Below are 22,255 nucleotides of genomic sequence, written 5' to 3' on the forward strand. Positions count from 1 at the left end.
GAGCATGCAACTATCATTTTTGTACCTTTACCCCCCATTCTGTTAGTCAAATTCATGAAAAGACTCAAATACCCTAATTAAAGTTTCAAATTTACATGTAATACCTTAAAATTAAACAATAAAAGAGAGAGAGAGAGAGAGAGAGAGACAGAGAGAGCTACTTCTATTTTTCCTTTTTTTTTTTAATAAAAAAATTATATATTTTTTTATTAAATTACTGGTTGAGGGTATTTTTGTCTTTAAACAAAATTTAACGACTAAAAATCGAATATTCCGTTCAATTTAACTAGATTCCCTAACGGAAAGGGGGGGTAAAAGTACAAAAATGGTAGTTACATGCTCTTTTTTGGTCGAGATGTCAGTTCGTTGTGGCATGTTGACAATAGCCAGTAGTTCATGGGGAGAAAAGGATATTACCCCCGTTGAAAAAAAAATAAAAATCATGTTTTACTATGGATCATCCCATCCTAAGATTAAATGTATCCACAAGTATGACAATTTAACTGAAATTAGTAATGAAGAATAAATAATAACATATACACGTTTATTTACTAATGAAAGACATACCTATCAACTTGTATACATTACAAAACTAGAAATTTTGATTACCATTAGGCTATATTTAGTAGTCTTGTGGAGGTCTGGGAATCGTCGGCACATTATAATTGGATATTTGCAGGGCTTGAGATTCTTATACCATTCAAAAATAACAATATTATTATTAATAACAACTACCGTTCTAACTGGTAGTCAGAATTTGATGCAACTCTAAAGCCAGGCAGAACTCCAAGTTCCTTCGCCACCAACTTTCGTTTACTATCTGTTATCAATCTTGATGGCTCTTCAACTTCTTGAATATAAGTATCCTCGACGTCAAACCCTGAACAAGAAGTTTACTTAGCTGGATAAAATTAAATCATTTGCATTAGCATAAACTAGAAGTGAAATTGATAAAGGATGACTGGACATGTACTTAACAGAAACGGTAACAAACCTTTAGAAAAAGGTTCAACTAACTATTTTCTTATCCAAAAAGAGATCTAATAGTAATATTTCTTATCCAAAAATATCTAAAGTTAGTAGTATAAGTTAAGAACCGCCACGGGGGGCAGCATGCAATAATAGTATACTCAAAAAAACCACTGATTGATCAACAAGTAGTAAAATAACACATTACACATCTTAGGAGAAATATAATCATGTATATAAAAGCATGAACTCAAAACCTGAATTCTTTTTAGGGAAATTGTCCCAAAAAATCTGTTGGAGTTTTTGCCCTTTGACAAATAAGGACTTGAGTTTTTAATTATAATAAGGGTTAAGTACCTTCGACCCTCATTTGGTTTAAAGATTTTATTTTTTGCCCCATGTACTTCATTTCGTATAACAGATGGTACCTCGTTTATGGCTAAGGACGGAGATGGTACTTCCGTCCAAAAATTGACGGAAGTCCATGTCGGCACCCTAAAGAAACCGATCCGTGTCCTATGGCCCAATTAAACAATAAAACAATTAAAAAACTTAAAACAGTAAAAAAAAAAATAAAAACATTAAAAAATACTTTTTGAAAGAAAAAAAATAGAAGAGGCCATGGCCAGTCTGGGGGTGGCCGAACCACCCCCATGGCCGAGCCACCCTTCAACACCTCTCTCTACAAGGGATGGAGGGTGGTGAAGGGGGTGAATCTCCACCTCTTTTTCTTATTTTTTTTAAAATTTTTTAAGCATAATTGTTTATGTGGCATTGTGACATGGATTTGAATACATGTAGGGCATTTTTTACTGGTCCAATGTGAACATGACGAAATGTAGATATATCTTTATTTTTTTATAAGTAATTGTAATTCAATTCAATAAAAGCGCAGAGGAGCGCAACCCTTATACACAGGAAGTATACAAGAAAGCCCCTAAATGGGATGAGAAGAGAATAAGTTTAAAAAATCTATATAAGTAAAATCATTCAAGCAATAATGGGACGCTATTCAAATATATAACATATTAAGCAAACGCTTCCATAACTCCACCATTGATGTCTCAACATCTTCAAAGAGCCGCGCATCCCGTTCCCGCCAAATACACCACAATAAACACAAATGAGCTAACTGCCAAGCTTCTTTAGCATGACCATACCCAACCGACGCATCCCAACTAGTCAACAACTTCAACACCGTTCGTGGCATAACCCACTCTACCCCAAATAAGATAAGAATGCAACTCCAAAGATCACGGTCGCAGCGAAGCAAAACAGATGATCAATAGACTCTCCATTCTTCTTACACATACAACACCACTCAATCACTACGGCATTCCTCTTACGTAAGTTATCATGCGTCAAAATTTTGCCCAAAGCTGCTGACCATACAGAAAAAGCTATCCTAGTCGGAGCCTTAACACACCAAATACTCTTCCACGGAAATGATGGGCCATTTTTCCTAATAAGCACTCCATAATAGGATCTCACCTAAAAAAAAAACCCCTTTTAGAGGGGTTTCAAACTAACCTATCACCCTCTCCATGTCGAATCGAAGTGGAGTAAAGCGGTTCGAAGAAAGAAAGAACCATCTCTACCTCCCAATCCTAGATTTGCCTCGTAAAAAGAACATTCCATTGAATAACTCCGTTATGAACGACCAAGTTATCCACCACCATTGCATGTTTGTTCCTCACAATACTAAACAGAACTGGAAAGCACTGCTTCAAAGATCTATCCCCACACCACCAATCATACCAAAAACTAATATGTGACCCATCCCCCACCTCAAAACGAACAAAATTACAAAACTTCTCCGATCCCCTCCTAATGTGTTTCCACACACCTACTCCAAAAGAATCCGACACCTCTTTTGAACACCACCCACCCTTTAGACTCTCAATTTTGCGTCAATCACCAATCGTCATAAAGCCTCTCTCTCCTTACCATATCTCCACAACCATTTAACCAGAAGAGCTAGATTAAACTAGATGAAGTTGAGAACTTCCAACCCACCTGAATGCAAAGGAGTACAAATCCTATTACATTTCACTAAACAAAATTTGGCCTCATCTCCAATACCACCCCAAAGAAAAGCCTTTTGAATTTTAACAAGACGATTAGCCACCCTCACTGGAATAGAAAACAGCAACAAGAGATATGCAGGAAGATTGGAGAGCGTACTTTTAAGAAGAGTCAGCCGCCCACCCTTTGACAAATACATACGCTTCCACCCAGCCAACCTCCTTTCCATTTTCTCAATAACACCATTCCAAATAGACACGGATTTGTAAGAAGCATCCAATGGCAAACCTGTATGTCAATGGCAAAGAAGCGACCTAACATCCAAGTAGGTGAGCCAACCTATCGACATCCTTTACTGCACCAATAGGAACAACTTCTGATTTTCCTACGTTAATCCTTAAGCCCGAAGCTGCCTCAAAGCATAGAAAGATACATCTCAAATGTCAAATTTGTTTTTCTTGCGCACCACAAAAAATCAACGTGTCATCAGCAAACAGTAAATGATTCACAACTAAAGCCTCGATCTCCCTAGATCCCACTGAAAACCCTGTCAAATTGCCTTGATCCAAAGCGGCAATCAACATCCAACTCAAAGCCTCCATAACCACCACAAACAATAAAGGAGAAAGAGGATCTCCTTGTCGCAAACCACGAGAGCTATTAAAAAAACCCGACGGGATTCCATTCACAAGAATAGTAAATATCACCATAGAAATACAAAAACGAATCCAAGCCCTCTATTTTTCCCCAAAACCACAATGGTGCAGCAAATAGAGCAAGAAATCACAATTCACATGATCATAAGCCTTCTCCATATCCAACTTACCAGCCCAGGGTCCCCTGATCGAATTTGACTATCCACACATTCGTTGGCAATAAGCATCGAGTCCAATATTTGTCGACCACCAATAAACGCATTCTGAGAGTCGGAGATAATCTTGCCCAAAACTGATTTAAACCTGTTCGCGAGTACCTTTAAAATAATCTTATAGATCCCCCCTACCAAACTAATAGGGCGATAATCTCTCACTTCCATGGCATCAGCCTTCCTAGGAATCAAAGAGACAAAAGTAGCATTAAAGCTCTTTTCAAACTTGCCTCGAGCATGAAATTCTACAAAAACAACCATAATGTCAGATTTTAAAAAATCCCAACACTTCTGAAAGAAAGCCAAAGTGAAGCCGTCAGGACCCAACGCCTTATCTACATTCAAATCCCTAATCACATCCCACACATCCTTCTCCTCAAACGCTCTTTCTAACCAAAAGCTCTCATCCTCATCAATGGATAAGAAAGATAGGCCCTCCACCCTAGGCGGCCAAGAACATTTCTCAAAATACAGATTGTTGTAATATTGGACTATATGCTCCTTAATCTCCACAAGATTCCTAGAAATTGTACCATTAATACTCAAAGAGTCCACTTGACTGAATTTACGATGTGAGTTGGCCACCCTGTGAAAAAAATGTGTTCTTGTCCCCCTCCTTCAACCACAAAGCTCTAGATTTTTGCCTCCAATTCATTTCCTCTAAAAGAAGAGTCTTCTCCAGCTCTCTCGGCATATCTACCTTTCGAACCTTTTTGTCTTCCTCTAGGCAACGCCATTCTTCAACTAAATCCAGCTCTCGAATACCCTCCAATAATTCTTTCTTCTTTTTCCCTATACCACCAAACACTTCTTCATTCCATTTCTTCAAATCTATCTTCAAATCCTTCAATTTATTAGCCAAAATGAAACTTGGCAAACCAAAAAACTCATAAGACGTCCACCACATTTTAACCTGCTCAACAAAACCCTCATAATTCAGCCACATATTCTCAAACTTAAAATACCTGTTTCCCCCTCTTGGTGCCCCACAATCCAAAAACAAAGAAAAGTGATCGGAGAGAAGTCTTGGCAATCTCCTCTGTGACACATCAAGAAAGCGTTCCTCCCACTCTGAAGAAACTAAGAATCTATTGATTTTAGACCATATTCGATCTTCCTGATTATTTGACCAAGTAAACTGGCCATCTTCAAGGGGTAGATCCACCAAATTATGCATGAAAATGAAGTCTGAAAACTCTTCCTTAGTTGCAGAATAGCTGGCACCACTAGACCTCTCACTAGGGAAACGAACCACATTAAAATCCCCCCCAATACACCAAGGCAACTCCCACAAACTCATCAATCCAGCTAATTCAACCCACAAATCCCTCCTATCCCTATCATCATTCTGACCATAAACCCCCCCAAAAGCCCAAACTACATTATCTCCAGAGTTGCGCAAAGAACAAGCAACGGTGGATCTACCTACACATTCCTCCACTTTCTCCACCACTCTTCTATCCCACATTAACAAAATCCCACCCAACACTCCATTGGTGCCCAAATAACACCAATCAACATGATAGCAACCCCATAAACTCCGCACCACCTCCCTTGAGATAACTGTCATCTTTGTCTCCACCAAGCATACAATATCCGCCTTCCAATCCCTTAGAAGCCCTCTAATCTTCAATCTTTTCTCAATCGCATTAAGCCCTCTAATGTTCCACATTAATATTTTAGGCGTCATATAAGCGAGATGAACCCCTACCCCCTGCCTTTTCGCCCTTTGTGAAGACAAATAATTAGTCTTAGGTTGTGCCAGAGAGCAGTCTCTGGCAACTTCAATCTCCTCAAACAAAGCCAACAATCTGTCCTCGAAACCACCACAAGATAGCCCTATAATTGGATAAAATCTCTTGATTCTTTCCACCACCCATCTAGGTGACACCCTTTGCCCGTCTCCACCTTCAACTGCCAGTGGCGTGATTACCATCGGCTCACTTCTCTCTAACTCCCCCTTACCATCCCTTACTTTGTCTTTTAGCAAGAGGCCTTCAAGATTGAGATCTTGCAAATTCAAAGAACATTCTAGATGAACTCCCTCCTCAGCCACGAGGCCGTTAAGAGTAGACCCAAACTCCATTTTGTCACCTGATCCTTCCTAGAGGCAGTTCTCCACTTGAGATCCCACTGAAATTGCTTATGTACTGTGGCCCACTTTGCCCTCTTCTGTGGAAAAAATCACCAACTCGAGATTGACTTTTTGTTGCCTCTGATCCACTAAATCTACATCAAACCCAGAATCATCCAATACAGCACACAACCGCGAATTGGATTCCTGAGGAGCCAGCAATAAACCTCCACCATCTTCCGACAAAACCATAGAAGATCCTTCTTCACCGACAGAACCCTTCTCCCCTAAAACGGTCTCTCTAGCTTCATTTGAGCCGAACCCATATTGACAAGAACAATCTAAGTCCGACCCTAGATATGCGATTGCTAATTCTTCCGGCTATCCTTTGGCTAATTGCAAGACTTTCGGTTCTCCACCCCCACGGCACAATACATCCTTAGAAGCCGGAAAGGTGTCCTCATCTCCAACCAATGAAATAACTGCAGCCTTCTCCCAGCTCTAACTCGTACCCACATCCGGTTTTGCCTACCCTTAACTTTCCAAACAGCCAAAGATTGATGATTTCTTATTTTCCGACGCTGATAAACCTGGCCAGAAAAACCTGGTCTAGACACAGACTTCGAATTGCCAGAACCCAAACCTAACGACTCTGACTGCACAGCGGAAGTCGAAGCACCAGAATCCAGCGAGAAATGGGGAGTTGGAATGGGATGAAGAACCGAACCAGCCTTAGCCTTAACCATAAGCTTGGGCCTCTTGATGGGAAAACACAAAGGGGCTTTACCTTTTGAGAGTTGGGCTGGCTCTAAAGGACCTCGGGCCGATAAGGGATATGAGGGCTTTATGGATTTGGGCTAGGGAAGTTTGAAGCTCAAGGAATCAGTCTGGGGCTTGGGTAAAGAGCTAGGACCGGGAAGCTTAGGTCCAATACCCAGCAAATCATCTTCCAACAAGTGCAAACCTTTCAGACAATATCCGATTTCCACATGTAGCTTCTCCAACGTCTTCCTAATGCTACGAAGATCGAGGCTATCACCGAAATGTGACTTGCATAAAGCAAAGGGCAACATAGGGGAGCTTGAGCCACCCACCCTATCCCTTAGGCTTGAAACTGACTCTCTTCCCGACAAAGCACAAAGAGATGCCGGAGCTGTCTTCAGTGGAATATCCTTCGCCGGAAAAGCCTTCACCATCTTATCTATCTTTGTCACAGTAGGATACGCCGTAGACAACTTCGCCGTTGAAAACGCATGATCACGACAGCCCTTCGCCGGAGACTTTGCACTAGCCTGGATATCATTCTCCGAAACAAAAAATGTCAATTTAATCCCGGCAAGTGCAGGAGTGCAGTTGGGAGGAACAACGGGCTCTTCAATCTTTGGCAGAGAGGCTCTCAGAACTTCAGCAAAGCTCCTCCTCACCTCGGATTTAGGCTTAGGTTGTGATACTTGCTTTACATGCAAATGCTTTGAGTAGCTCGTACAGCCAGCATGAAGGCTGTTGAAAGCTAAACAAAGCTCCTCCCCGAAGCGCTTCCACCCTTCGCCAAGTTTCCCTTTAGGCACCAAGACAGAACCTTTCCTTCTTCTACCCTCATATTCTTGTATGATTAGAAAGAAACCATGCCTATTGGAGCATTGATGCGCAAGAATCCGAGGAAAGCCCGAAACAAATTGGTTCCAAAACACTCTACGGTCAAGAACCGTTACCAGATCATGAAAAAACTAAAGTAACCATGCAGCCTCATCTTTGTCTATAAGAATGGACCTCGTCACTCTTTCGCGTTTTTCATGGATCCTAATGCCTGTGAAACCACCCACTACTGACAAAGCAAACTCCTTTAACTCAACCGACCACCAGCTCGAAGAACTCACCATCAAGAAAGAGAGTTTCCTTCAAACTTAACCACCTACAACTGACCCATAAAAGGGGAGGATAATCGGGGAGGGAGAGAGAGAGAAAGAGGCAAAAACAGTTGTAGATATATCTTGAATCTTTATGATTGTGAGTCTTGATATAAGTATATGTGTGTGTCTATCTATCTAACGCGTGAGGGCACGTCTTGACATCCCTCTTCTGCCCTGTCGAGTTTTCTACCTCATCTTTCTTATGTTGTTCCTGTAACGTCTAAGATGTTAATTAAATGTTAAAAACATGAATTAGAGTAATTGATTGATTAATTAGATAAAATGAAGAAGAAAAACACTAAGAAAACATTTAGAATTGAGTTTGAGTTGTGTCCGAACGAGTCATGCAGTAGAATCGTGTCCTCTGGCACGTCCGAACGACTTGTGGATGGGTTGGGCAGTAGGTTCATTTCTCAGCATGTGTCCGGACATGCAAATCTTGTGTCCGAACGGGCTTGACAGAAAGTTGCATTTTCAGCGCGTCCGAACAACCCACTAACGTGTCCCGACAGGCCTCAATAGAAATTGCTGGAAGCAAATTTTCAGCTCATTTCTTCCCCATTTCTCTCCTCTCAAACGAATTCTCTCCATCCTTTCTCCTTGGGTATGATAATAAACCCCAGATTTTGGTATATTGAAACTTTCAAACTCAAATCCGACACCGAAAACGTGATCCTTGCTACAAGATCTACGTTTTCACTTATCGTTTTGAGGTAACTTTGAAAATCCTAACTTTGCTAGATTTTGAGTAAATCCTTACATGATTGAGCTTAATATCTCAAATCTCTTTAGGTATTTGGTGTTCTTGAACTATTCTAACAATTTTCAAGTATTGGGTTTCACTTTGGGTGAGAAATTAAGGTAAGACCCAAAACCCTAGATTTTTAATAAATGTTTATATTGTGATTTTTAGTGTCTAATCGTAAGATAATCTTAGTGTTATTAGTTAATGGGTTGTCAAATGGAGCCCTAAAAATTTATGGGTTTTCCAAGGGTCTTAGATCTTGAGCAATTCAAGAGCTAAGTGAGAATTTAAAATTAGAAAACATTATGTGTATTAATTGTCATCACAATGTATTGTACAATGATACATTGTGTGGCTTACAAGGAAGATTTTTTCATACCCAATTGTCAAGCAGCCTAGGTAAGTATTTAACTCACTGAAAAAAGATACTAAGTTTTGTAGTTTTATAATATGCAAAATGTTATATTTGCTTAAACCCGAGCCATTGATATTTTGGAGATGATATATGTTTGTGATTGATTTCAATACCTTCAAATATATTAAGTTATGCCTTTAGATGATTTCATATGAGTTAAGAATTATGTTTTCATGATGTATTCGAAAAGGGATAGAAAAGCTTACAAAGTTATACGATGCATGATGGAGATCAAGGCACCGCTTTGAAGGATCTCGTTCAAGTACCAATTGGGCCGGTTACGAGAGCACGAGCAAAGAAGTTCAAGGATGTGCTCAACGGACTCATCCAAGAGTTATGGGCTCAAGCAAATTCGGGGAGGCCCATTGAGCATGATCCACGTGGGCAACAAAGAATTGTCACCTTGATTCAAGTTCTAGAAGGATCCGGTCAAGGCTAAGAACTGCTGAGATTGTTCGTTAATTTAGAAGGATCGGATTGCAAGACTTATTTTCTTTACCTACCTAAGATCTTTATTTATTTTCTTTCCTTGCTAGGAATTGATTTGGACTTTATTTTCTTTCCTTGCTAGGAATTGATTTGTTTACTTATTAGGATTAGAACTACTTTCTCCGCAAGTAATTTTCTTGTATAAATAGGTGTACCTACCATGTAATTGGAGAGACATTGATGATTCATAAAACTTGTGAGGTTTTACTCTCTTTGGTTCTTTGAAGAACTACTCGAACTTATCGGGATTTCCCGTGGCGTTCATTTCGACTTATCAAACGGAATTTCCACCACCGTTTGTGGCGTCTTCCTTATACCGAGGTTCTTGTTTGTCATAAACAACGGGTCGAGGTTTTTCCATTCGAATCTGTCCTTAGAACGGTCTTGGGTTCCCTTTCGTTGTTGGGTCTCGTTATTCTTGACGGGGTTCACATCATTTGGTATCAAAGCTCAGTTTCTAGTTCAGGTTTGCATATCCCTTCACATCACTATTTTGAAATTTTATTTCATTATTCTTAAAAGCCAGTTGCTAATCATCAAAAAAAAAAAAAAAAAAATCGTGTCAAAATTCAGATTTGTGATTTTCGCGAATCTTTGCTTTAATTTTTCAGATTTGAAATTTTCAGATTTGAATTCCATTCTTAATTGATTACGCGAATCTTTGCTTTAATTTTCAGATCAATAATTTCAAGATTTGGCTTTTCTTTCCATATCTGCAACTTCCATCTTTGAATTACATGTCGCTTTCAATTGTCCTTTGTATAGTTTCATGTGCTTGTTGAAATCTGATCAATCGTTTTTGGCAATTACAATTATTATTGCTGCTTGTGACTAGAAAAAAAAAAAAAAAAAAAAAAAAAAAAAAAATCATTATTCTGTGCTTCCAAAATTCCAAACTGTCATATTCCTTCTATTTCTAATCTGAAAATTTCCATATTCCTTGTGTTCAAATTTGAAATTCCTTGAGTAGTTCTGGGTGAATTGTTGCTGGAAATTTTGAGTTGTTTGTTTAGTTTCGAAAGAACTAAGAGAGAATTATCGAGTGGAAAAAGGCAAGAGTGGTGAGAACATCAGAGGGTAAAAGCCATATTATTTTGAGTGAAACACGAGTGGAGAGTGATCCACTTTCGTGAGTGTAAACACGTAAGGGAGTGATTCGTGAGGATCTTTTTTTCTTTCTAACCTTTGTTTTGCAGCAATCATGTCTCACGAACTTGGTAAGAGCATTGTCGAAGGTGATACAAAATTGGCCGATCCGAAAATGTTTATAGAGACCATGATGAGTGAGATGAGGCGAGTGATGAAGATGGAGATGGAGCAGGTTCACGAACGGATATATCAGATGGAGAATAGACGTGAGGAGCAACCACAAAACGGTCGTAATTTTCGTAGAAGGGAAAGAGTTCCACCGAGGGAGGAGGATGAAGAGCGTTATGGGTCTGGTTTTGATGAAGAAGAAGATCGGGGTTCCATTGTTAACAATAGGAGACCTGGAGGAAGATTTAGAGAAGTTAGGAATCGTGAAGATAACAACTTGGGTGGTATTAAGATGAAGATTCCGTCCTTTCAAGGTAGATCTGATCCTGAGGCATATCTTGAATGGGAAAAGAAGATGGAGTTCGTGTTTGATTGTCACAACTACTCCGAGACAAAGAAGGTAAAATTAGCTGTGATTGAATTTTCTGAATATGCTATTACTTGGTGGGATCAGCTTGTGATAAACAGGAGGCGGAATAGAGAACGCCCAATAGACACATGGGAGGAGATGAAAGTAGTGATGAGAAAACTGTTCGTTCCAAGTTACTACTACCGAGAGTTGTACAAAAGGCTACAAGGTCTTAGACAAGGGAGTCGAAGCGTAGAGGATTACTACAAGGAGATGGAGATTGCTATGATCCGCGCTAATGTAGAGGAAGATCGGGAGGCTACAATGGCTAGATTTTTACTTGGCTTAAACCGGGAGATCCATGATAAGGTAGAGATGCAGCATTATGTGGAATTGGAAGATATGGTGCATATGGCTATCAAAGTGGAACAACAACTCAAGAGAGTGAGTGGGACACGTGCAGGCCATAACTCTAGTTCTACCTCTTAGAAATTGAGTCAAGCCAAGCCGCTGGACAAGTCACAAACGCCCAAACCCGAGCCCAAGTCCGTGACCACCAGCCACGTTCCTCAAGGTAAACCGAAGCCTCTACCTCTAGGAATCGTGATATTAAGTGTTTTAGATGTCAAGGCAGGGGCCACATAGCAAGTCAATGTCCAAACAAGCAAGCCATGGTGTTGCAAGCCAATGGAGAAATTGTGACCGATAATGAAGATTCCGACACCGACAACATGCCGCCATTGGAGGATGTTTCCGATGAGGAGTATTTAGCCCCTGACGCATTGACATTGGTGGCGAGAAGAGCATTGAGCTTGCAAGCAAAAGGAGTTGATGAAGTACAGCGGGAGAACATCTTTCACACAAGGTGCTACGTTAAAGACAAGGTATGTAGTGTGATTATTGATGGTGGTAGTTGTACTAATGTTGCAAGGACAATTATGGTGGAGAAATTGGGATTGCCCATGATAAAACATCCTAGACCGTACAAGTTGCAATGGCTAAATGATAGTGGTGAGATAAGGGTGAACAAGCAAGTGTTAGTTGCATTTCGAATCGGTAAATATGAAGATGAAGTGTTGTGTGATGCAGTACCGATGCAGGCGGGACACTTATTGCTAGGGCGTCCATGGCAATTCGATAGGCAAGTGAAGCATGATGGCTTTACGAACAAGTACTCTTTTGTACTTAATCAACGATCAATCACTCTTGTACCATTGACACCACAGCAAGTATACGAGGATCAAGTGAGATTACAAAAGGAGAGTGATCAAAAGAAAGAGAGTGAGCAAAAGAAAAAGAGTGAAAAACAGAGAGAGGCCGAGAAAAATGAGAGAGAGAAAGAAAATCAAAGTTCGGCCCTTGAGAGAAAATCAGAGAGAAAACAAAAGAATTTTTATGCAAAAGTGAGTGAGATCAAGCGGGCAATGTTTTCAAAACAGCCGATGATTGTACTTTTGTACAAAGAGGCACTTTTAAACAATAACGAACTTGACCTTGCTTTGCCTAGTTCTATTGTTTCTCTTTTGCAGGAGTACGAGGATGTCTTTCCCGAGGAAACACCACATGCGTTACCTCCAATCCGAGGGATTGAACATCAAATTGATTTAGTTCCCGGTGCAACCATCCCAAACCGACCAGCTTATAGGAGCAATCCCGAGGAGACAAAGGAGCTTCAACGGCAGGTAAGTGAATTGTTGGAGAAAGGGCACGTGAGGGAGAGCATGAGCCCATGTGCGGTTCCGGTCTTACTTGTACCTAAGAAGGATGGGACGTGGAGAATGTGCGTTGATTGCCGAGCCATCAACAACATAACGGTAAAGTATCGTCATCCTATCCCACGCTTAGATGATATGTTAGATGAGCTGCATGGTTCTTGCATATTTTCTAAGATTGACTTAAAAAGTGGTTATCATCAAATTAGGATAAAAGAAGGAGATGAATGGAAAACTGCCTTTAAAACAAAATATGGTTTGTATGAATGGTTAGTTATGCCTTTTGGTTTGACTAATGCTCTGAGCACCTTTATGAGACTTATGAACCATGTTTTGCGTGCATTTATAGGCAGATTTGTTGTTGTCTATTTTGATGATATACTCATTTATAGCAAAAACATAGACGATCATGTAGTACATTTGAAATCCGTTTTAGATGTGCTAAGGAAAGAAAAGTTGTTTGCTAATTTAAAGAAGTGCACTTTTTACACCGATAAGCTTGTATTTTTGGGATTTGTTGTTAGTGCACAAGGTATACAGGTTGATGAAGAGAAGGTACGTGCAATCCAAGATTGGCCGAGCCCCACAAGTGTTGGTAATGTTCGTAGTTTTCATGGACTTGCTAGTTTCTACCGGCGATTCGTGAGAGACTTCAGTAGCTTAGCCGCACCGCTTACCGAAGTGATCAAGAAGAACGTTGGATTTCGGTGGGGAGAAGAACAAGAGAAAGCATTTCAATTAATCAAAGAGAAGTTGACTAACGCACCTTTGTTGTCTTTACCTAACTTTTCTAAAACGTTTGAAATTAAATGTGATGCTTTAGGTATTGGTATAGGCGCCGTTCTTATGCAAGAAGGACGTTCCAAATTGCTCCCAAGAGGAGATGGCCCTTTTCAAGTCCTCGAGCGTATCAATGACAACGCTTACAAGCTAGATTTACCTGGTGAGTACAATGTCAGTACCACTTTTAATGTTACTGATTTGAGTCCTTTTGATGTAGGTGATGATTTGAGGGCAAATCCTTTTCAAGAGGAGGGGAATGATGGAGATCAAGGCACTGCTTTGAAGGATCTCGTTCAAGTACCAATTGGGCCGGTTACGAGAGCACGAGCAAAGAAGTTCAAGGATGTGCTCAACGGACTCATCCAAGAGTTATGGGCTCAAGCAAATTCGGGGAGGCCCATTGAGCATGATCCACGTGGGCACCAAAGAATTGTCACCTTGATTCAAGTTCTAGAAGGATCCGGTCAAGGCTAAGAACTGCTGAGATTGTTCGTTAATTTAGAAGGATCGGATTGCAAGACTTATTTTCTTTACCTACCTAAGATCTTTATTTATTTTCTTTCCTTGCTAGGAATTGATTTGTTTACTTATTAGGATTAGAACTACTTTCTCCGCAAGTAATTTTCTTGTATAAATAGGTGTACCTACCATGTAATTGGAGAGACATTGATGATTTATAAAACTTGTGCGGTTTTATTCTCTTTGGTTCTTTGAAGAACTACTCGAACTTATCGGGATTTCCCGTGGCGTTCATCTCGACTTATCAAACGGAATTTCCACCACCGTTTGTGGCGTCTTCCTTATACCGAGGTTCTTGTTTGTCATAAACAACAGGTCGAGGTTTTTCCATTCGAATCTGTCCTTAGAACGGTCTTGGGTTCCCTTTCGTTGTTGAGTCTCGTTATTCTTGACGGGGTTCACATCAATGCATATGTGTATGATAGCATGATCATGATGAGTATGAGATGTGATGAGATGAGCATAGAACGAAATCATTAATGCTGAACGTTAAGACCATAGTTGAAAGATCACCATGGCAGAGCAATTGTAAGACCAGTGGATATAAAGCCCCACGGCATTCGCAACAGAAAACAAAGAAAACAAGATGTATGGCAAGCATAACATGATGTGTGACATAATTTACGTTTTATGATGTTTTCATAGCTAGATGTACCAGTATGCCTATGAGTTTGAATGGAACAGACATATGTATACAGTTACAGCTAGATTGCATAGATGATTTAAATGAAATTTAATACTAGACATATCAATACGCCTATGAATTTGAATGGAACAGAACATATGTATATAGTTACGGCTAGAGTGCATATGATGTTTTATATGGCATTTAGCTTAATTGTGCTTAGATATAGGTATTTCTCAAAGTTTTGAAAATACTCATATCTCTGCATAACTGGGTTAAGATGCTGCTCATTTTCTGCTTAGACGTACCCGTATGCTTGTTATTTTTGAAGGTTTGAAAAACTTGTATACGAGTATGGCTTAGTCATATGATATATGTATAAATGACTGTATAAGTAGTAAGATTCCTCATGGATACGAAGTGCCTGTGTTTACCATATTAGCTACGACACTTTGAAAGAATGATTCCCACTAATTGTAGCTATTATAGTAAACTTAAGGTAGACAAGAAAAGAGTTGGCTCCTTGTGAAAACTTAGTGAGCTTTATATTGCTGAGTTTGTGGACTTGCACTTCCACCTATGCGGACGTGGCTATCACTACGACTGTGTAGATGTTGATACTTTGGCTGCAGGTACAGCTGATGTCGATGATGACCCGGTGGCGTTGTATTTGGGATACTACTAATAAGGCTCTTCGCATTTAGTTGTATGTGTGTCGGACTCAGGTAATCTATATTTTTGTATAGACTTTGTATATGGCTTGTGTTGCATCTAACACATATTTTGTATAGCCAAGATGTATATAATATTTGATGTAATTAACATTTCTTAGTTTATGATAATAGTTTCCGGTGCATAGTTTATTCTGATGTGTTAGGTACATATTATGTGATGTGTACATTGAGTAAGCTTAATGATTAATTGTCATACCACTATGGTGATTTCATTTTGTACTATACCTTTGTACAACTCCTTTTCAAACTAACCATTTAATCTATTTTCCTACATGTGAGTCCGATATATCCAATAGTTAATTCCATTTGATCTATTTTCCTACATGTGAGTCCTAACTATCCAATAGTTAATTTTTTTAAAAAGTTGTTGGGGTTGTACAAAAGTTGTACAAGGGTTGTAAACATTTGTCTAAGGGTGGTAGGGTTACCCTTATAAAGAGTACTCTTTCCAATCTTCCTACATATTTCTTGTCTCTTTTCCCCATTCTTGCTAGTATGGCAAATCGTATAGAGAAGCTCTATCGAGATTTTTTATGGTGAGGTTTGCTCCCCTATTCCAGAAGGAAGCTTGGGAATTCGGAATCTGAGGATTTTCAATAGGGCCTTTTTAGGGAAGTGGTTGTGGCGTTATATGCATGAGAGAGAGGCTTGGTGAAAAATTATTATGGAAGCTATATTTGGTAGTGCGTGGGGTGGGTGGTGTTCTATTAATCCCTTGAGTCTCATGGGGTGGGGCTATGGAAGAATATAAGGAGGGGCAGGAGTTTCTTTTGTAGCCATACCAGATTTGAGCTGGGAGACGAGTCCAAGATCAGATTTTAGGATGATGTGTGGTGCGGAGAAATGACCCTTAAGGAAGCCTTCCCAGTTTTATATGGCATTGCTCGTGATAAGGATGCACTTGTTGCAACTCACTTGGACTCTGCTAGTGGTTCCCTTCAGTGGGATGTTAGCTTTATTTGAGCGGCTCACGACTGGGAGGTGGAAATCTTGGCTTCCTTCTTCACTTTGTTGTATTCCATTAGAGTGCGAAGGGAAGTGAAAGACAAGCTTTGGTCGGCCCCTTCTAACATAGAAAAGTTTGATGTTAGATACTTCTATAAGGTCCTTGCTTGTAAAGAAGAAGCTCATTTCCCCTGGAAGAGTATTTGGCGGACCAAGGTTCCTTTGGAAGTGACCTTTTTCTCTTGGTCGACAGCTCTAGGGAAGATTCTTTCCATTGATAATCTTGGAAAGAGGCATGTCATCGTGATTGATAAGTGTTGTATATGCAAAAGGAATGGGGAGTTTGTGGATCATCTTCTTATCCATTGTGAGGTTGCCTACACCTTATAGAATGCTATTTTCAGCCGCTTCGGGTTGTCTTGGGTTATACCTCTTCGGGTGGTTGATTTATTCGCTTGTTGGTGGACTGCCGGCTGCTCTCAGAGTGTTGTTGTGTAGAAGATGATTCATTCTTGCTTTTTGTAGTGCTTGTGGAGGGAACGAAATGCTAGAAATTTCAAGGACCAAGAAAGGACGATAGAGGAGCTCAAAACTTTCTTTTATTCTCTTTTTTCTTGGACTGCTGCGTTTTTAGCTCCCTTAGTGATTAACTTTAATGATTTCCTTATTTTTTTTCTTCTCCTTCTTAGATGCTTCTCTTGTACACTCCATGTGTACTTGGTTGCGCTTTGAATGATATTACACTTCATCAAAAAAAAAAAAAAATGACGACAGCTAACAAGTCTTCTGTTAAAAATTGTATGGAAAATATGACAAAATTGTATGGAAAATATGACAAAGCTTATTTGTCACAAAACCAAAACTTAGACCTTTAGTTGTCAAAACTAAAAACTCAAGTCCTTATTTGCCACAGGGGCAAAACTTTGGAAATCTTGGGGACATTTCCCGTGTGTGGGGCAATGCCACACCCTCTGTGCAGGGAGGTGGGGCAGGGAGCCTTCACACCCCCACCCCAGGCGCATGAGTGGGTGAAACGCCTCCATCCTCCTACACGGGGCATGAGGCAGTACTCTAAAAAAGAGGGGTGGGGCGTCTCCACCCCCCACGCATGGATGGATTCAACGCCTCCATCTCCCTGTGATTGTGGTGGCTAGGCCGGGCCCCTCCGTGCCCTCTTTTCTTCTTCTTTTTTCCTTTCTTTTCTTTTTCTCAATATTTTTTCTTCAGGGTAAAAATAAGAAATTCACATGCATTTTGTTGGAAAGATTAACAAAAATTTCACAAACATATCTGCAATAAGCCTTACAGTATTCATATTCTTTTATATGTGCATGCCATTTTCTTATAGTTTCTGGAGCAGCGGTTTGCTGAACCATTGTAGTAGTTGCACGGTTAAGCTGATCCAAACTAAGTCTGACATGTTGGACCAGCCAGTCAGGACCAGGTTTCATTGCATAAACCTCTGTAAAAAATGGTTACTACTAGCAAGACAAGTCATTTATAATGCTGATTTGAACGCAAATAAATACTGACCAGAGGCATAGACATCCTCATCTTCAGCATCAAGTTCTTCAAGTGCCCCAATGCCAAAACCAGGAGCAACATTTCCTGCTGATGAATTCAAGCTAATAAGTGAAATGAACCTCGAGAAGAAACCCACGCAAGCAAAACAGAATAAGAATCAGAGACAGATGCAGCCGTAAGCATTATAGCCAACAAGGACATGTTAAACCAACTGATCAGATAGTAGATCTTACAATTGAAACCAAAAAGATTATCTTTCAATGAGTAGCCTTTTCTATTTCCAGGCTCCCACTTCCCAGACGTGCGTGATCTTTTCTTTTCTGAATGCATCAAAAAAAAAAAAAAAAAAAAAATTAAGATACGGTTGCATTGCAGCCATCCTAAAGTTACTAACCCATTTTGAGAAATCACATACCCCTAAACTCAGGAGCATGCTTGTAAGGATCGAAACCTAAACCATGCAAGTCCTGCTTTGGATTGAGCACATAAACCTGAAGTAAGAAAACATTGTCAGAGAACTAAAGAACCTTGAGTACGATATCAATTTTGATGCTAGGAGTCCTGGTTCTAGCTAGGGCAAAAACAAGAGGGCTCTTGATGTGATGTAATGCAGATTAGGGTTTGTGGGCTGGTTTTTGCTGGGGTGTTTTGGGGTTTCTGTTGTAGTTGGGTCTTTGCGGGTGTTTTTTCTTGTTTTTCTTTGTTTTTTCTGTTTTTGTATATTTCCTGTACGCTCAAGGGCGCCTACGTTTTTTATAAAATTTCTCTGATTACCTATCAAAAAAAATTTACTGCAAAAGAACATGGTCCTAAAGCTTCAATGTGATCAATTATTGAGACCACGTTCATGAAAATTTTCTCAAGGAGAAAATGTAATGGATCTGATATAGTAGTCGGGCTGAACAATTGTAACCCATTTTCCATTATTAGGTTTATTGAGAGTTAGGCCCATTCAAGTAATAGTTAGACCCATTTCAGTTGTAAGCGTTGTTACTTGGTTAGCTAGCTGTTAAAATAATTAGAAGCTGAGTCTATAAAAAGCCCATGGACCTAAATGTAAGGATATCCAGAAAAATCCATAGAGTGCTATTTTCTTTGTTTCTTTCTTTCTATGGAGATTGAGTATCTCGAACCAGTCACCCATATCACTATTTTCATTCATACATTTCCACAAACAACATTTACCATCAAATTACATAGAAAAATTATACAAAAATAGAAAAGTCTATTACAGAAAAGCATTTAATGGTAGAAAGCAAAAAACCAAGGGAAATTTTCTCACAGGTGTGTTTTGATAGGACTGGACATCATCATTAGCATGCTGCTCAGTAAAAATTTCAAGGTCGCCCTGAACAGGCTCAGAGTCAGCAAGCTGTGCTTTAGCATCATCAGAAGAGAATGCCAAGAAAGCTTTACGAGCTTCTCTATGAGCATCTGTAAGTAAATAACAAAGACATGAAGTGAGATATATTTGTGCAGAAGTCTAGTTAAACTAGCAAAAAAAGCCATCAACCAAAATAGAATCAGATGAAACCATAAAACTGATGGAAGATGAATGTCCAGCCTAACAGAAAACCGTTTTAGTAAAGATTTCATAGTTGCATGATCAACATTTTTATTTTATGACGGGCAAACCCCAGACCCGTGCAAAGCACCCCTCCAAGCAGATCGGATAAGACTCCAGCTTCACCGGCGTACGTGGCTCCAAGAAATTGTTTATACTCAAGGAAATTCGAACCTTAAACATGAAGGGAATGCCACCAAGATCAAGGTTCTTACCACTTGAGCCAACTCTTTGCATGATCAACATATTTTAATATAGAAAGACAACTTCAACAACTAGCAGTAGGATGGCATTTTCAATTCTAGAGGATGACACGAGTCCTAAAAATACCTGGAAAACCTGAAACTTGATTTACGGATGTTACATAAATCACAACATTCCCTTTCTGCCCAACTATTACAGTTGAGAGATAATATCTGAATACACAGTAGTATACTTGAAGATTATTCTAGAAAAAATTATGGTATCAGAATTCACTTTGTATCAACATTTAAGTTGTCATACCAGAATTCACACTGAATTTATGTCTGACATGGCGCTGAATCCCATAAGATAAGATCTTGGTGTGGGAGGGGGGACAAATAAAAGAGAAACTGTTACATGTGTCAACAACCTATTACACATGAATGTTGCCAATTATAGCAAAAACAAAAGACATATGGCATTATACCAATTTCATTCTGTAAGATACATACACTGATACACGCAAGCTGCAAGCATTCAGTTCTGTATATATGACAAAATAACCCATCATACTCATTTCTAAAATTCTAAGCCCCAGGTAGTCCCAGGCCTAACTAGAACACTCGTTAGTATAAGAGCATCAAGATGCATGCATAAAAGAAAACCAGCTGAAATACAAAAGACAAATAAACAAATAAATCTTGGAATGAACAAAATACCATATAGTGAATTTGCACGGGATTCCTTAATTGCATGACCATGTCGCCATCCCATCTTCAGCAGTAATTTTACACCTAATCAAAAATAACAATCAAGGGTTATGAGATTCAGAGTTTGCATCAAAAACAACATTTGCATAGAAATCATCAATATTAACTGAAACAAACCAATAGACTCTGTGGCTGGAAGAACTATTTCATCAGGAACAGGTCCAGGAATAGCTGATGGCCTGCAATACACAACAAACATAATCTAAACAAACCAGAAAAACTTTCATGATGCCATTTTCTGGGAGTAAAAAATATGTATCAAGATATATTTCGGTTACTTGGGACGCTCAGTAGAAAAATAGCGAATAATAACGAAGGAGGAGAGAAAGAAAATTAGAGAATGGTATTCTTCTAACTGCTTGATATTTCTTGATACATGACCCCCTCGACTTCTCGTAGGACAGCCACGACAAGTCTCCCGACATCTTGAGCCTCGTGTGTGGAGAGTTGGATTCTCACTATGGGAGGTCACCTGACTCTCTATTCCCACATTTTGTGAGTTTTAGACATTCAACTAAATAGCTCCTTTTTGTGGGGAGGGTTGTGTAGGATTATAGAATATTTAGGAAAACTGCATACTAAACCGTATGGCAGTGTATAACCTTTATAGAGAATTGAATCATCTAGATAAACACTAGATGTGATTTACATAAACAGAAGTTTTATCAGAAACTATCAAGCTTATCTCATGACTATAGAGACCTAGTCTATTACAATACAACTAGTCTAAAGTTTATCTATAGTGTAAGAATCTTGATCTAACTCTAACTCTAACACTTTGCTTTTATCACTAACGGATAATATGTCTAATCCAATACACCCCCTCAAATTCGACGTGGGAAGCTGCACGTTGAGGTTGGATCGGAACATGATAAACCGGGCAGCAACAAGCGGCTTTGTGAGAATATCGGCCAATTGATCTTTTCTAGAGATGAAACAAACTTCAAGTAACTTTTTAGCAACCATGTCTCGGACAAAATGATAATCAATCGCTATATGCTTTATGCGAGCATGATAGATAGGATTTGAAGTGAGCTATGTGGCACCAATGTTGTCACAATACAAGATTGGTTGGTTTGGAGATATGACACCAAGTTCACGAAGTAGTATTTGAATCCATGTTAATTCAACTGCTGCATTGGCAATGGCTTTGTACTCAGATTCAATGCTGGAACGTGAAACCGTGGGTTGTTTCTTGGAGTTCCATGACAAAATGTTTTTACCAAGAACACAATAACCAGAAGTAGAGTGCCTGTCATCAGGACAACTAGCCCAATCGGAATCTAAGCAAGCAGTGAATTGACTAGAAGAATTCTTGGAAATACAGAAGGTATAAGAAATTATTGACTTCAAGTAGAGAAGGATACGCTTTACTGCAGACCAGTGAGTATCCCTAGGATCTTGCATAAATTGTGATACTTTATTGACTGCAAAGGCAATATCAGGGTGAGTAATTGAGAGATATTGAAGAGATCCCACCGTGCTTCGGTATTGAGTTGGGTCAGTGATGGTTTAACTTTCAAAACAGCTAAGAGTAGTGGAAGCCGACATAGGAGTAGAGATTGGCTTTAAAAGAAACGATTGTTCCTCAGATAGGAAGGGCTTTGACGTTGAGCAGTGTTGGCAGTAGAGATGTTCAGTTCGAGTGCTGTTTTGTGAGTCTCAAGACGCAGCTCATAAGATAGCATGTAGCCATAGAGATCAGTAAGAGAGATAGAATCTTGCCTTGTAGTAACAAATGTAACAAGAGGGTCAAAATCAGCACCCAGGCCAGTAAGAATATTTGAAATTAATT

At 39.5% G+C, this 22,255-nt stretch overlaps 1 protein-coding gene across 1 annotated transcript in view; it reads right to left on the reverse strand.

Annotated features, from left to right (window-relative positions):
* The window catches only part of LOC133867201 (G patch domain-containing protein TGH), a 78,686-nt gene that overhangs the window by 16,318 nt on the left and 40,113 nt on the right, over positions 1–22,255 (reverse strand). Inside the window, exons 5-11 of the mRNA XM_062303912.1 lie at positions 20,578–20,639; positions 20,410–20,484; positions 19,226–19,377; positions 18,359–18,434; positions 18,177–18,263; positions 17,953–18,030; positions 736–880 (exon numbers count right to left, since the gene is read on the reverse strand). Coding sequence (XP_062159896.1) covers positions 736–880; positions 17,953–18,030; positions 18,177–18,263; positions 18,359–18,434; positions 19,226–19,377; positions 20,410–20,484; positions 20,578–20,639 — 675 coding nt within the window. The remainder of the gene's footprint in view (positions 1–735; positions 881–17,952; positions 18,031–18,176; positions 18,264–18,358; positions 18,435–19,225; positions 19,378–20,409; positions 20,485–20,577; positions 20,640–22,255) is intronic.

This window comes from Alnus glutinosa, chromosome 4, assembly GCF_958979055.1.
Source record: "Alnus glutinosa chromosome 4, dhAlnGlut1.1, whole genome shotgun sequence".
Taxonomy (NCBI): domain Eukaryota; kingdom Viridiplantae; phylum Streptophyta; class Magnoliopsida; order Fagales; family Betulaceae; genus Alnus; species Alnus glutinosa.